At 34.0% G+C, this 17,500-nt stretch overlaps 1 protein-coding gene across 10 annotated transcripts in view; it reads right to left on the reverse strand.

Annotated features, from left to right (window-relative positions):
* LOC145293116 (uncharacterized) overlaps positions 1-17,500 on the reverse strand; it is a 327,847-nt gene that overhangs the window by 32,201 nt on the left and 278,146 nt on the right. For all 10 annotated transcript variants that reach the window (XM_080139507.1, XM_080139503.1, XM_080139504.1 and 7 more), the window contains 3 exons: positions 16,950-17,132; positions 7,831-7,932; positions 5,465-5,516 (listed from right to left, as the gene is read on the reverse strand). In XM_080139507.1, the coding sequence (XP_079995633.1) occupies positions 5,465-5,516; positions 7,831-7,932; positions 16,950-17,132 (337 nt within the window). The remainder of the gene's footprint in view (positions 1-5,464; positions 5,517-7,830; positions 7,933-16,949; positions 17,133-17,500) is intronic.

Genomic DNA, 17,500 nt, shown 5'->3' on the forward strand with positions numbered 1-17,500 from the left:
TATATATTATTATCAATACGTATAAAATTATATATATTATTATCAATACGTATAAAATTATATATTATTATTAATACGTATAAAATTATATTATTAATACGTATAAAATTATATATATTATTATCAATACGTATAAAATTATATATATATTATTATCAATACGTATAAAATTATATATATTATTATCAATACGTATAAAATTATATATATTATTATCAATACGTATAAAATTATATTATCAATACGTATAAAATTATATATATTATCAATACGTATAAAATTATATATATTATCAATACGTATAAAATTATATATATTATCAATACGTATAAAATTATATGTATTATCAATACGTATAAAATTAACATGAATATTACTGTATGTATTAGATATTTTGAGTTGACTGGATTTGAATTGATTTAAATAGATTTAAATTAAATTAATTTAAGCGGTTGGTTTCTTTTTGACATGCATTGTTTTTGATTTTTTTTTTTTTTTTTTTTTTTTTTACAAAGGCATCACCACATTATCAAGGCCCAGAGGCCACTCAAGGATAAGGGTTAAAGAGTGTACAGTAGAAGTTGGTCAATATAGTAATCATTAGTAATGAAAATTTGGTAAATTTAATAACTTATATGGAACGGCTCATCAAGAACTTATTTACGTTAGACTTGAACACAACCATATTGTAGTCAGCCGGAAAGCAGGAAAACGGAAGACAATTCCACAGGCGTGCAGTTCTAAGAAAGAAGCTTTGTTCATGGAATCTATGTTTAGGTTTAGGCACAGATAAAGAGTGGGGGAAATTATTGATAGTGTTTACAGCTAGACGAGTGTTTCTTGTGAAAGTTTGGCGAGGGGGGACCATAGATTGAAGCTCAGTTGAACACTTTCCATGAAAATAACGATACATCAGAGACAAACTCGCAACATCTCTTCTGTGAGATAGAGGTTGTAAGGAGGAGAAAAGGACATCTCCTACGAGGCTACGAAGTCTATTTTGAACTCTATCAAGGCAGGACAAGTCCTTTCTAGCAGCTCCTGCCCAGATGTGACAACAGTATTCCATCCTTGGACGTACCTGGCTCTTATATAGATAGAGAATAGCATCAGCAGTGAGATATCTACTGGATCGATAGAAAGATCCCACCATTTTTCCAGCGGCCTTGGCAACAGATTTGATATACGTGTTCCATTTAAGATCAGGAGTAATGGTCAAGCCCAGAAGCTTGTCAAAACTTGAGGCCTCCTGAAGACGAGAGCCATTCATTTCAATTGATGACAAATGTGGATTAAAATGTTGATGATGTAAAGAGAGAAGCTTGGTTTTAGATGCATTAAAAGTAACCAGCCACTCCTTTCCCCATTGTACTACATGCTCAAGATCAGAGGAGAGAGAATTGGAGAGTACTTGCTCGTTTACTGTCTTAGATGTGGTACCATAAATGGTAGTGTCGTCAGCATAAATGTCTACAAATGATGTAAGGATATGATTTGGAAGATCATTAATGTAGATCAGGAAAAGAGTTGGGCCCAGGATGGATCCCTGAGGGACACCGGCATTAATACTGTGAGCTTCTGATTTTTGCCCCTCAACTACTACTCTTATGAACCTATCAGAAAGAAATGATTTAATAATTGAGAAGACTTTTCCAGCTATACCATAGCTAGCGATCTTATGAAGTAAACCTTTATGCCATACCCTATCAAAGGCTTTAGATATGTCAAGAGCAATTGCCCTAGAAAGATTGCCACCGTCGAGAGATTTGCTAATCCTATGCGATATAACTGTAAGGACATCTGCTGTAGATCTAGCAGAACGGAAACCATATTGAGTGTCACTAAGAAGGTTATTTTTGTTGAGATGTTTGATTACTTCTGTATTTAACACAGATTCTAGCAACTTACTCATGACGCACAGGAGACTTATTGGCCTGTACTGAGAGGGGGATGAGCGATCACCTGAATTCTTAAATACAGGGCATACTGATGAGATTTTCCAGGGAGATGGGAAACTATTCTCCTTAAGACAACGTTTAAACAGTTTTGTAAGTATGGGCGCTAGTTCAGGTTGAAGTTTTTTGAGTACTATAATTGGAATACCATCAGGGCCAGTTGCTTTACTGGAATCAAGGTTTTTGATTAGCTTGGCAACATCACGTACAGATATACGTATATCACATAGCGTGTTTTCTGATACAGGAGGAAATATTGGGGGTTGGCGGTCTTGGTCGCAAAGGGTAGAATTAGCTGCAAAGTTCTTGACAAAGAGTTTGGCTTTGTCTGATGCTGACGAGATTACCTCAGGTCCATTGATAATAGTTGGGATGGAGCACACGCTTCTGTTCAGGATTCTGTTTGCAATTTGCCAAAACTGGTGGGAACCAAGCCGCTGCTCAGCTACTTTGGACTTAACAGATTGAGCATACAACTCTCTTGCGTTCCTTATTACTTTCTTACAATGGTTGCTGGCAGTCCTGAAAACGGCTTTAGTTTCCATACATCTATTACGTTTGAAGCAGTGGAAAAAGTGATTTCTGTGCGCAATGGCAGCAGCACATTCTGGAGAGAACCATGGCTGGCTGTTAGGTTTTTGCTGAAACTTTTTAGAGGGTATGAAATGGTCAATACCTACAATTAACCATTCAGTTAGGTCTAATACTATAGAGGACACATCCTTTTTAAACATGGAATGCAGAGGTAGATCAGATATAAATGTACGGAAGCAATCCCAGTCAGCCTTAGTGTATCGATATACTGTACGATGAAGTGGTACGTCTGGGGACTTATTACATTTCATTTTTATCTTAATTGATACAACAGAGTGGTCGGAAGATCCAAGAGGCGACAGAACAGAAACTGAACATAGTTCAGGGCAAGTTGTGAGAAAAAGGTATAGTAGGCTCGCATACTGGCCGTCATTATCGGGCACACGGGTAGGTTCCTGAACAATTACTTCCTCTTCTTTCTTTCTTTCATGTCTGGGCTGATGTTGAGCTTCCTAACCTATTTTCGCGGCCTGTCACTTTATTTTATAAAGGTAGTTCATCTTCCTCTCTCTCTCTATGTATCTCCACCCCCTCTATTTCTTCATTATTATTTTTTTTTTCTGTCTCTCCCCCATGCATTAATACATTTCCTTTCCTCCCCTTTTATTTTATTCTATTTTATACTCACTTTTTATTACATACAAACATTTTCCGTCCTTTTCTTTTCATATCACTTCAGTTTTTCTCATTTTGCATGGCCTGTCTGCTAATGCGGTTTTAATTTTTTAATTTTTAATTTTATTAACAATTTGAAAGTGATTTTAGAGTGGAATTTTAAGCTTATGTTTTATAATTATAAAAATATTAAATATATCAATTTGTATGTTTATTAATAAACAGATCCACCAGCCCTATATATATAAAAAACATTTGTTACCGACTCATATAAACAAAGGAAAATTGCTCCAGGAAAATGCCTAATTCAGACCATAACATTGTGATGTGGATTACTCAAAATACAGTTTGGATCATTTTACCACATTGCTTTCAAAGACATTCACTTTAGATTTTACCATGCAATTTGGATGTTGACTTTTATATCGTTTTCTTTAACTTCCCTTACTCTATGACTTAATTACTCAATCAATTTTTAATTGTGATTTTCCATCTCACTGACTTTAGCAAATAAGGTGTAAACCATTATAACTATTTGCTAATATTTTCTCCTCTGAAAAGATGGTAGACATCAAAATCCTATAGGATAAGGAGTTAAAATATTTCTAGTGTATTCTTTGTCTTACATAGAATAATAAAAATCTTTTGATCTAAAACTCAAACATTTCATATCAAATTTTTAAATTCATTGAATGACTAAAATTTGAGATAGATATATATATGATATAAATACATTAAAGAGATAAAATAAGGCCTAACACTGTTATCTTCCCCCCCTCACACACACAATAGGTCATGTGAATCTTCACTGCAATACTATTATTGTAAAGAATGAAACCCCTTGCCAGCATAACAATTTTTCTGCAGTCCTGTCACATTCTCTTCCGCCATCTAGAATTTACTTTTGTCTTCTATTTTGAAAAAGAGAGGTACCTTTCTCTCGAAATTAATCAAAGTTCCATACCACCCACAGACTTTACATACACTGGACATACCAGCAACTTGGTTATAAATAATTATACATTGAGGTGAAAAATGATAGACGAATAAACGGCTAGGCACTCCTCTACTCAAGCATACCCGTCTACATTTGTTGGTTTTTCAATTCTTTACTTTCACGATTCCGGTCTTTCTCTGCATTGTTTTTGGCTTTTAAAAAACTATATATATATATATATATATATATATATATACACACACACACTAGCAAAAGTACCTGTCGTTGACTGGGTTCAAAAACAGCCTACAGAAAATGGATTCTGATCTATGAAAGTATGATGGGTTATGAAAAGGAAGGGTTGTAAAGAGATAGCTTCGAATTTGGGGGTATCAAAACCAAAACAAAATATGATGAAAGTAAAAATAAAATAGATAAACCCCATAATTTATTATACCATACCTGTTCACACTGAAACACTTATCACAATATTCTGTGGATCTATATTAAAAAACCTTGTTAAACTTTGTGACATATTTCCATTCTATGGAGGTCAGGCGCGAACGAATACCCCATAATTTTATTATACTATATTTCTTCAAACTGAAACATAATTATCAAAGTATACTTATGCAGATAGATATGAAAAGTCTATAAAGTTTGTGCCCATTTCCATTCTATGGAGGCCAGGCACGAACACAGACCCCCACGATTTATTATACCATCCCTATTTAAGTTAAATCTAAGAAAATCAAAGTATTCTTATGTACATCTATATCAAAAACACTTGTAAACATTTAATTTTTTTTATTTCCATACTTTGTGGACCAGGCGTGAACGCAGACCCCACAATTTTAATGAACCACTGTTCTGCCAGATCAAACATACCCATTCCTGTGTCTCGATACATTTTCTATCATTATATGTAATCAGTTTTTTAAAATAGTCAACCATATAGAGCCTATTCGTGACCAGACACACACAGACATTCAACTAGGTGTTTTTTTTATTGATTTTGTTACAGTTGATTTTTTTCATAATCTTGAACTTCACCTTTTCCTTCTTTTTATCTGCTTAACATCTTAAATAATGTACCAATTGGTTACGAACCATCTAGGGAGTCACAAAATTAACATAAACAGAGTTAAATAGAAAAATTATTTTTTTTAAATTAAACATTTTTTTCCTCGAAATTATACACTAATGAAATTTACAAATGACATGACGCATTTAACATAAAAACATTGTTTTCTTTAAATTCTAATTTGTTGATAACAATAGCAAACGTGAAAATGTATTTTGAATGGCATGAAATTTAACAAATACACTCTTTATAGATAACCCAACAAAGCACAAGGCTCACCTTCTTCTTCTGTAACTACATAGAGAGAAAACTCTTCAGCATCATTCTCAACCTGGTAGAAAAAAAATTAAAAAATAAGGAAATAAAAAGCAGCAAGAAAGAAAAAAAAATCTCTAAAAATAAGTGTTGATTTAAAAAAATTTTTTTCACTCTCCAAAACCCCTAAAAATGATATATTTTATCAACTTTAAAAGTTGAAGATTAGTCTATATTCTTTAGTTAGTTGGAACACTTATGTATTATATATTATGTATTATTTTTATTATTTATCCATTTATTTATTGCAAACTATTATTCTTATCTTCTAGTTGTTGTCTCACGATGTTTCGGTGAACTATTCCTTTGGTCTTCATCAGGTGGTTAACCGTGACGGGATAGGAACTCCGAATCTTCTAAATGCCTTCTCAGCAATTACTACCTTCCATAGTTGTTTGTCATTTCTGTGGTGAGACAACGAACAACCATGGAAGGCAGTAATTGTTGAGGATGCAGTTAGGAGATTCGGTGTTCTTATCCAATTGTGGTTAACCATCTAACGAAGGCCAAAGGAATAGTTTGCCGAAACGTCATGAAACACTAACTAGAATATGAGGATAATAGTCCGCAATAAATAAATGGATAAATATCAGTCAATACTCAATGCTGTAGAAGTTGTTATATTGTAGTCAAAGACAATTCAAAGGATTCCTTTTTACGGCTACTACACCAAGATGTAGGGAGTGCACCATTCTTTTCAACAGATTACTCTACTTACTCTTGATCCTTAACTTATAATGCTGAGTGTCTAGACATTAAATACAATTTTTAGAGTTTTTGATATGACTCAACCAAGGATTGAACCCTGATCTCCTGACCCATTAGTAAAGGTTATAACCATTATACAAAATCTAAGAAAATGCAATAAAACAATTTCTTGCAATTCACTAAATTGATCAGACTTACATGTCAATTATTAGATTTAGTATTCAAATGTGTATTCCTTAAATAAATACAAATAATGAAAGAAAAGACAATTCCAATAGAATTTTTTTTTTCTAAAAAGATTAGATTGCATTATATATATATATATATATATATTAGTATTTATGGCCTGGTAGACCAAATGAAGACTTACAATTAAAAAAGTTTATTTTTCGATGTATTCGGGCATGTTTTGGATGAACGTCACATTTTAACATTGTTGCCGGCAAGAAGTTCTTATATTAAGACGTTCATATTCTGATATTTTGCCTATAAATTCATTGGTCGCCATTTTGAATATTTTGAATATTGTTGTTCACAGGTAAAAAAAAAATCAACCCGGCTGTGGCCACCACTTGCATTCCATGTGCCCCCACCCACCCAAAATAAATAAAAGCAAAAAGGGCAGATTTGACCCCCCCCCCAAAAAAAAAAGGAAAAATCGAAAATGAAATCTGGTTGATCTGTCCTCAACTATCGGAAACCTCGTTACTCCAAAAATATCGACCTCTATTGTGCAATCCTTTTGTCCCCATCACTGCCCCTTGATTAACAATCCCATTTCATTTTTCTTTTGAGCCCCTTGGTGAACAACTTCTGTCTTTCTACTAATCTTACTCTCTATAATCTTTGTTCTGCTGATCAACTTATTTGTTTTTTTTCAATAACTTTGGGTGGGGGAACATTAATAGTATCATACTGACACCAGTTCAAGTTAGACTTTATATAGCTTAAGTTTATTTATTCTTTGATACAAACCATAATGATACATGCTAGGAACATATGCATTGCTTTGAATATATGTAGTGAATAATCAATTATAGAAAGGAGTCAAAAAAGGATTTGGAGCAAAATAATTTGTGTTCCGACCGTTATGTGGTACAGCTTTTCTGACTGTTCCAAATAATCTTCCATACTTCGTATGTAGGGTTTCGCAAAGAAACAATGGGAAGAAATTCAACATAAGTTTTTTTTTGTTAAAAGAAAGGGCATTTATTACTTGTCATTCCCACACCAAGCTACCTAACATGTAATTTCTAAGCCAGCAACAAGATGGTTGTCTGAAAATCTTTTTAAAAGTTAACGTAAATGAGTCTTGCATCTTGTTTAAAATAATTCCTGGGCAGTTGCCACATGATTTAAAAAAAAAAAAAAAATTCTGCTGTATCGACATTTGCTTAAACGTCTCTCCTTGCCATATGCATCTTTTTTCTGTTTTTTACTTCCTCTTCTTCTGCTGTAATAGAATCTTGTACCATGGCTTGATCATTCGCACATATGTCAGTGGCTTCGTTACACAACTCCAAAACCCCATTTTGTAAACAAATATGATAAAAACTTTACGCAAAACAAACAAAATGAGAATGATAAAAAAAAAAAAAAAAAAAAAAAAAAAAAAAATCAACCTTGAATTTCTCTAGGAGTGTCCTAATCACATGAGGGACGGTCATGGAGTTGTTTACGGTGACACTGGTACAGCTACCAATGACTGGAGTGAATACTCGTGTCTGCAGGTATAAAAAAAAGGAAAAAAAATTTTTTTAGAAAAGGTCAGAAAGAGCATGTTATATCAGTTGATAGAGAGAGAGGGGAGGTGGCACATGAATTAACAGTAAGCAAAAAAGATAGAGAGATAACATTAAATATTTACGTGTTTGGTAATTCAATCAATTCTTTCCTTTATTAATCAAATTAAACTTTTCTTGTATTGCTTTGTGGCCAAGTTAATTAAAATAAATCACCTTTCTTTAATTTTATATATATATATATATATATATATATATAAGCTTTCCAAGTAAACATGTTACTCAGTATATTCTTAAACAACCATCATGTCCAAACTAAAATTTAAAAATTATGAAAGTCAAACAGCAGAGATATGCTAAAATATTATAAAAGCGTGTTTTTATTTTAACATGCTATTTGTGTATACAAGACTATAATTTATGTGACTGAAAGATATGTAGGCAATTAATTCCTATTTCAATCATGTAAATTATTTCAAGTCAAAGAGAACACATTGGAGTCAAATTGTTTTTTTCTCCATAAAAAGGTTTGCTTTTCACCTAATCAGCAGCAGCACTTTTCTTCTTTTGTCTCTAACGAACAATAAAATTACATACAAATTTGGGTTTCGGGTCAAGATCAAAGTGTAGTATCTGTTCTTCAGATCTACACTTCAATTTCTTGTTCTCTGGCAGTGGAGGAGAAATCCTTCACGACTGAGGCAATTTTTATTTTTGTTCCTTTTCTCCACATTAAAAAACGACCCTGGTGTCTAACTGTCCTGTGGGGAGGCATTGTAAATAGGAACAATAAAATTATACGAATGAGAAAGTGTCCAAGAACTGCTGTTGAGAAAAAAAAAAAAATCAGTCTTTTAATCTGCCACTACAGCCTCCCTACAGCGCCTAAATTAGCATGCTCATATTCTTGTATCTGAAGGGTCTCAGGTTCGCCACTGCCTCCGTACAGTAGGCTCATACCAACCATGGCCACTTATTTATATGCCTTGCCACACTGTTACCATAAAAATTTAAATTTATGAAGGACAATTAGTAGTGTTTAACAAACAGCTAATGTTCACACATAAAACAAATGAACTTACTCAAATTTTGTCACTGAAAAATGCTAAACTATTTGTATATCATGTTTAAATATATATAAATTTGCTGTGATTTGAAATTTATCTTTTTGAAGAGTCATTCTTGTTGCTGTCGATGTTTTGTTTATTTTGTGGCTACCAGTACTCATTTTTACTTTTCCATCTAATACATAAAAGGCAAAAGTCCGAGTGTTTATATGCATATTTGTAGGTTTGGCTAAAGTTTAAAAACTAAAGCATAAAACATTTCTTAAAACTTTTACTTCTCTCTAGCCATCACCATCTGCCTTTCCCCCCTATCCAACTCATTTTTTCTGGTTTGTCCAGTTTATTCCTCTTTAGTTTGACATACACACACAGACAAATCTTTATATAATAGATTCATTGAGTCATGAGTGGACATTCTTTTCAAATTCGTAAACAAATTGGTTTTAAAAAATTATCCACCCAACAAAACCTAGCCAACCTGACAGAGAATAAATAATTTTTTTGTAAATTTTAGATATTATTCATCCAGGGCAATACTGATCAAATTTATACCAACTATTAAGACTTCTACACTTTTGCCTTGGTCAATGCTGGGTAGCTGTGCTAGGTTCAAATATAGTTGACAAATTAGCAACTGTAATACAAGTTTTTTTTCTTTGGTAACATTATAAAGGAAATACTGGGAAACAGGCGTGAAAATTGGTATCACTCACAGGAGATTGAAGGACGAAACCACTAGCAACTGATAACATGCATAGTTAATGTCTATCAAAGATTAGAGATATTGTACAAAATCACCTCTTAATTGGTGTCTTTTAAACCACCATTAAATGCACTGTATAACACGCATCGCATTTCATGAAACAGTTATGAAATCATCAACATCATTGGTTAAGATATCTATCCAAGACCAAAGAACATCAGCATCATTTAATGATGGAAGAATTTTGCAATGTTACCTTATGAAATGTCCTTTTAAGCAGATTGTCAAGTTTGTATATTGAAGAGATTATGTAGGATGCAGTTTGCAAGCTTGTAGTCTTGTTTAAATATTAGTGAAACTAGTCTTGAAAGATTTTATGTGTATAGATCTTTTTTGTGGACGATTTGCATATTTTTACACTTGCCAAATTAGTAGAGATTCATTAATGTCAACTAGCACAAACTCTATGTGCAGCTTCATGCAAAACTACTTTCAAGCCCTATCAGTTAACATAAGTACTCTATCCTAGTTCTAATGTTGCCCATCTTGAAATACAATTGAATATGTAATGTATTCCAATTTGCAGTACAAAGTGCCTTTAATAAGTTTCCAAACATTTTCCATATGGGCACTTCTTTTGATAGTACATACAAAAACTAATCCTCTTCAAAGTAATTTCCCTCGGCTGCAATGCACTTGCTGTACTATTCCAACAACTTCATGGAAGTCCTCTTGCGTAAGCATGTCAATGGCCCTCGTCATAGCCTCTTTCATCTCCTTAATTATCTTGTAACAACAGCTTTTAAGGTTTTCCTTGAACTTAAGGAATAACCAAAAGTCACAGAGAGCAAGACCTGGACTATAGGGAGGATGAGGAACTGTCTGGATACCCATCTTGGTTAAATAGCCTGTAACAAAGATGGAGTTGTGGATTGCACCCATGAGACAAACTTTGCGTAAATCTTTCACATCTGTTCCTCGCAAATAATTGTGTGTACAGTTCTCACACCAACACCAAACTGTACACTTATTGTCTCTATAGACACAAGATGATCTTTATCCATGAAATTCTTTATTTGGCCAATCAACTCTGGTGTTCTAACTTTACTTCTCCCACACTTATCATCCCAGTTATTGCCCCGTTGTTGCATCATCTCGACCGCCTTGTGCTGTATTCTGTCTCCATATGTTACTGTTATCACCATTCACAATTGTACCAAATCATGGACACAACTAAGCAGGGTTGTAGATATAACACAAAATAACAGTTTATGTACAAACCTCGCCAGAATGTTCTTAGACGTGAGCCAAAGTCCAAAACTTCCATATTTTATTTGTACCTCTCCCAGTCAAGGTGAGGGGACTTATTGCTCATCTCTCTCTCTCTATGATACCATGCACACAATCTCATCTCCTTCCCTCTCTTTACACAACGCTCATAATCGTTTCTACCATTTTATCTGCAGTCTCCATGTGAAAACTTATACCTCATCTTGCTCTTATCTTCATAGTGATGAGACCATAAAGTTTTGCTTGTAACGATTATCATCCTGGTTGGATCGAGTTGGTTCCTTCCAAGCAAGTATAGTATCTGACCATCGCTACCCATATTCACTGATCTTGAGCCAAGTCACACAATAATGCTGCCAAATCCTGATTTCATACTTGCGGACCTGATAGCCTGATAGCAGTGCTAAGTTGTTTAACTGTCACTAACCTGAAGTACAAACATTTCCCAGCATTACAGAGCAATACCAACATGGCAGTATCATAGCTATGCTGTTGGGGACTTTGGCTTTTGGTAGGGTCACTAAATAAGGATTAATCTGGTACCTACCAGCATTAAGGTCACAATTTAGTTGAAGGGGCTCAGATGAAACCCAGGAGTCGACAGTTCTAGTGACCGAGAGTCATTCTGTTTCTGTGTATAGAGAATGTGGGGTTTGTGCCCAGAATTCCCTTTATATTAACAAACAAAAATAAAAAGTTTGTATGATGTATGCACCCATAACAAAATAAAAATATCAGCTTCCAAAAATCATGTAAATTGATTAAGTAGGTTTAATGTTATCAAAATAATTTTTAAGCAATTAATGGAATTTGTAAGCATTACAACATAAATCTAGTATGAATTATTGTTGAGTTATCTGTTTCTTAACATTTTTTTCAAAATGGTAGGTAAAATGGTCACTCCTCAGATACTCATAAAATTTGAATTTCTTATTTAAAAATAAAACTACTTGATTAATAAATATGGTAAACAGGACGTTTGCTAGAGTAAGACTTGAGATTTTTCCCTTAAAATTCCCAAGAAACTTTTCGAATCTTATAGATTAATTGACGACTAAAAATGTTTTTGCTTTTTTGTTAATTTATTAAGCACAAATCAGCAATTTTTTCCAATTTCTTTTAAATTTATAAATTTTAAAGTTAAACCAAATTTTTTCTGTCTGCATTAGTCAAGGATACATTCTTTCAACAATTAGTCCCACAGTAAATTTGTTGCTGTAAGACTAAGGTACGGTTCCGTTAAATCTCAGCAGGCCCACTCTTCCAAGCTTTATCTTTTCTTTAATAAGGGGTTAGTTTACCACTAATAACCTGATGCACCTCTAACAGAGAATGCTGACAAAGCTGCTCAGGCATTTTTTGTAATCCTAGTGCACAGTTTTTATTCAACATCTGGCCTTGTGTACAATCTCCTGGAGAAATAGACAAAACAAGTTTTGAATTCAAAACTACTATTTCCGATAGAAATTTCCGGTTAAAATTGTTACTTTAAAATTTATTTTGGCTTGATGTGATTAGGTTATTAGGTGTTTTTCTTTCTAATATTTTCTTTGATTTTATGTTCAATCTTTTCATTAGCTCTATCTACTTTCTGGAATGTTCCCGTTTTGTTCCTTCTTTGCTGTTCACCATTTTCTTTCTAATCACATTTCTTTTGCAAATTCTGAGTTTTGTTTTGTCTCAATTAAAAATTTATACATGTTTTTAAAATTTACTTAATTGTATCCCTTTGTCTTACAACAATAAGATGCATTTAATACAGAAATACATGTCATACATAGATGTGCTTGTTTGGTCATCGTTTAACAATCATTATATATAGAACTACATAATCATGTTGATACACCGGTTCCCGCTAGATCACCAAAGTTAAGCAACGTTGACCCTGGTCAGTACTAAATGGGTGACCATTTGAGACTTCCAGGTGCTGTATGTGCTCTCTGCTTATCTTGGCATTGTTTCTAGTCATCCTGGACTTCTTGTCACTGGTTTCAAACAGTGCCAATTCAAGAGGTGTGGCTGGAGATTGCTCAACCTTTGCCTCAGTATGCTGCCACGCATACGCAGCTGTCCCTACAGAGGATATCCTTTATTTTTCGAGACTGAACACAGGCATTGATATAAAACTGCAGCATTCTAAACTTGAGAGACAAGCCAAAGAGACATTTTAAAGATAATCTTGTCCTTAGCATGAATATGGAGTATTGGGAGAAGATAGCTTTGAATCAATCAGTTTGACAGAAACATGTCCATGATGGACATGGGAGATTTGAGCTAAGGCAACTAGAGTATTTCCATTTTTTAGGAGGCTCTGAAGAAGCAGTAGGTGTTAAAAATTCCAGACAATGTGCATGAGGCCTGTGACAAAGTCTGTGTTAAGGACTGGTCTATTCAGCCAGATGAATCCCCATAGCAACAACCAATTATATGAATTACATTTGTTTTTTTTTGTTTTTGTTTTTTTTGGGGGGGGGGGAGTGAAGTTATTTTTCCTATCATGTTTTTTCGCTTGTATATTTAAATAAAATGAATAAAATGAAAATAATTCAAATGAATCTATAATACTTGAAGTGATATTAGCACTATGCAGACTATGCTGGCTTCCTCCAAAGAAGGAAGTTTACAGGAGACGTAAAATTCACACGCAGTCCCCACGTATATCCCAATCAAAGGAAAACATACAATGCTTAGCATTTCCAAATGGTCACCACTCTGGTATTGGGCAAGTTCCAGGCTGCTTAACTTCGGTGCTATAATGAGAACTGGCGTGTCAGCACTTATGTCATACTTCAAAAAAAAATTCCCTGAATATATTCTGCTGTTCCTTCCTTAGTTAAGTCATACATTATGCTTTGAAAAAGCAAAAATACAATTTTCCGAAGGTCAAACTGCTTTAAAAAAACAAAAAACAAAAAAAAAACTATCAAAAGAAATAGGGCAAAAGAAAAAAAAAAAAAGAAACATTGTCTGCCAAGAGATGCTAGACTGAAGGAGTAAATTAACGCTTATCTCCTATGTGATTTTATTATTTGTATTGAACTATGTAGCACAATAGTACTGAGTATTTATTAGTACTTATTAATTTATTTAATTTAGGTCAGCCCTATATCAACAATACAATGGACACTTTTCATAGAAATGAAAATAAACTTATATTTGCTTCATGTTATAAGTTCTTCTGCCCCCCCCCCCAAAAAAAAACTAATGTTTTGCATTAGCCAGAAAAATAGCTTTATCAAAACATTTGATATTTCTCTTTCTATGGAATTTTCACGGGTCATGCTAGTTTTAATTGTTTCAATAATAACTACATTTTGCAAATAATTTGTAATTCATCTTACAAACCTGCTACGTTCACCCTCTCTTCATCTATGTTTACATTATATTTACATTATGCAATACACCTCTATTTCTTTTTTCTGTCACTCTTTCTCTCTGCTTATTAATAGTCGAATGTAATAAAGAAATGAAAGAATAACAAGACTTTGCAGATAGACACCACGCTAGACGATCTAAAAATCACTCCTGCTCAGGTAAATGCTATCATAAAAAACCTTGACACTTCAAAAGCATGTGGACCTGATCTCATCCTAGCTGTGCTATTAAAAAAGTGCTCAGCCGAAGTAGCTCCAGTTCTCTCCAAACTCTACAACAAATGCCTTAATGCATCATGCTTTCCGGGCTGTTGGAAAACTGCTTCTGTGGTACCAGTATTCAAGAATTCTGGCGAAAGAACTGACCCATTAAATTATCAACCCATTAGCCTCCTCCCACTTTTCACCAAAATATTTGAGACCATAATTAACCATGCTCTAGCCCGTCACCTTACAGATGCTAAACTTTTGACTGACAAACATTATGGATTTAGACAAGCCCATTCCACAGCAGGTATCCTCACTGTAATCTCTGAACGTATGTAGCATTCACTGGACAAAGCGGGGGGAGGGCAGAGTGGTAGCTCTAGATATATCTAAGGCTTTTAATAGGGTATGGAATGAGGGTCTCCTCAGGAAAATTAAATCATACGATATCACTGGTAGAATACTTAACATAATTAAATCCTTCTTAGACAAGAGAAAAATCCAGGTTGTCCTCGACTGTCATACATCTAAACAGTGTGATATAAATGTGGGAGTGCCTCAGGGGTCTATCCTTGTACCTCTATTGTTCCTAATATTTATTAATGACCTCCCCGACAAAACTGCCTCTGAGATGGGTATATATGCTGATGACACCACACACTATAACAGGCATGACAGGAAAACAAATGAACACATAACTAAAGAAATGGCAAAAACACTAGAGGATGACCTCCAATCTAGTGGAATGGGGACAAAAATGGATGGTCACATTCAATGCTGCCAAGACTAAACTGGTTTCCTTCAATAATTACAAGAATCCTTCTCTGCCACCAATAGCAATGGCCAGTGACTCCCTGTCTGAGAGTACATCTTTCAAACTGCTTGGCCTAACGTTCACAGGAAACAGGAGTTGGAACAATTATATTGAAAACATTGCCAGAGCCGCTACGAAGAAAGTAGGCTCTCTCTACCGTGCTAGAAAACTACTGACACCTGAAAGTATCCTGTACCTCTATAAGGCCACCATTCGCTCATGTATGGAGTATTGCTGTCACATTTGGGCTAGTGCATCTGCTGCTAGTCTCTCGCTCCTAGACAAGATTCAAAAGAGAGTCGCCAATCTGATAGGCTCTGAACTGGCACCTAAACATTGCATCCCTCTGCCTGTTCTACAAGTATTTTAATGGTGAATGCTCTGACGAACTGCAGACACTTGTGCCCCCACGACGTAGACACCCTCGACAAACCCGACAGGCAGCTAAATCCCACCCCCACACAGTAGAGATCCCTAGATGTAGTAGAAGATCTTTCTACTCTAGTAGTTTCTTCCCCAGAACTGCTAGACTCTGGAATTCCATTCCAGGTCCCTGCTTCCCCAACTGTACTTTTTTTTTAGTTAATTTGATTAACTCACTTTTGCTAAAAGGGCATTTACTTTTTTTCCTTGAATCTCAAAATATTGCTTCAAATAATCACAATCAAGTTTTTTTTTTTATTTTAACTCCTTAGATCAAGTAGCTTCATATCTTTCCTGGCAGGATTTCCATTTATATTAGGTTGGCAACTGAGTTCTTAACATTTTTAAAAGTAAAATAAGAAATAACTATTTAAGTGAAGATATTTTTTCAACTTGACATTCTGTCTTGATGATCTGAAAATAAATTTAAAGAATTTGGACCAAAACAAATAAAATAACAAATTTTCAAAACAATGTACTTACAAAAAAAACAAACAAAAAAAAAACGGTAAGAACTTAATTGTCAACTCAATATATATATATATATTCATGCACACAAGCAGAGTTACCCAGTATTGATAAAGGAAAGAGTGTAACCAATTTCTATTAAAACTTCTGTCTACCTCTCTCTTTCTTTCTCCCACACCAATTTTCTCTTCTGCTCAACCTATTTCTCTGTAACCGGATATGTACCCTCACACAACTCCCCTTTATATAATAGTAAGGAGTCTGCATTTTCTTTCCAAATTAGTACATAATGAAAGTGAAAAAAAAATGACCCCCCCCCCATTCAAACGAAAACCGACCCAGTTGACATGTTAGTGAAGAATAATTTTTGTAAATTTTAATTATTCATCCAAGCCAACACCAATCAAAAACCAATTTGTTAATATTTGTTTTGTAGTTTTTGACTTTTAGCTGAAAACACACACACACACACACAAAACGTCTGCTTTTTATATAAAGAGACATATATATATAAAAATTGGGGCATGGTCAAGTAAGCAAACAGTAAAACAAAAAGTTCCATTTTAAAGCGATTCAACTTTAATAAAATCATTTTTATAACACATTCTTCAAACAAGTAAATCTGACAGAAAATATTTTAAATAAATACTTACATCATAATTATAAATGTGACCATTGATCGATGCTCTTTTCCATTTGTTTGGCCGATCAGCTCTGTAGGCAACTGTGTTGGATTTACGTATGTTCCGCCGCCGCACAACTCCATCTGAACTGGGAATTATCATACTATCATCAAGCCCGTATTTCATGGGGGAGGAGGATGGAGATTCCAATGACTAAAAAAAGAAAATTGAAGTGAGAGGATATTTTAAATGGTAAACAAAAGTAGGTAAATGGGATATAGATAAAATCCTTTCACATTTATTCATTTAGATATATCTTAATTGAGTAAATGAAAACGTTTTTCATTTATCACTTGTATATCATCAAAATGGATTACTGCTATTTAAAATAAATAATACAAATAGAATTTTAAAAGAGTTCAGAAAGAGGAAACAGTGGTTGGCCTTCCTTCACTTCTATCTTCTGTGAAGTCAAATACAAAAAAGGAAAAAGATGACCGACTGCTTCTTCCCTTTAGTGACTGATGCCAGAACCTTTCTTAAAAATGAAATATTTTTACAAAATTTTAATATGTATAAAA

Source organism: Euprymna scolopes, chromosome 14 (assembly GCF_053919585.1).
Source record: "Euprymna scolopes isolate OS-2025 chromosome 14, ASM5391958v1, whole genome shotgun sequence".
Taxonomy (NCBI): domain Eukaryota; kingdom Metazoa; phylum Mollusca; class Cephalopoda; order Sepiida; family Sepiolidae; genus Euprymna; species Euprymna scolopes.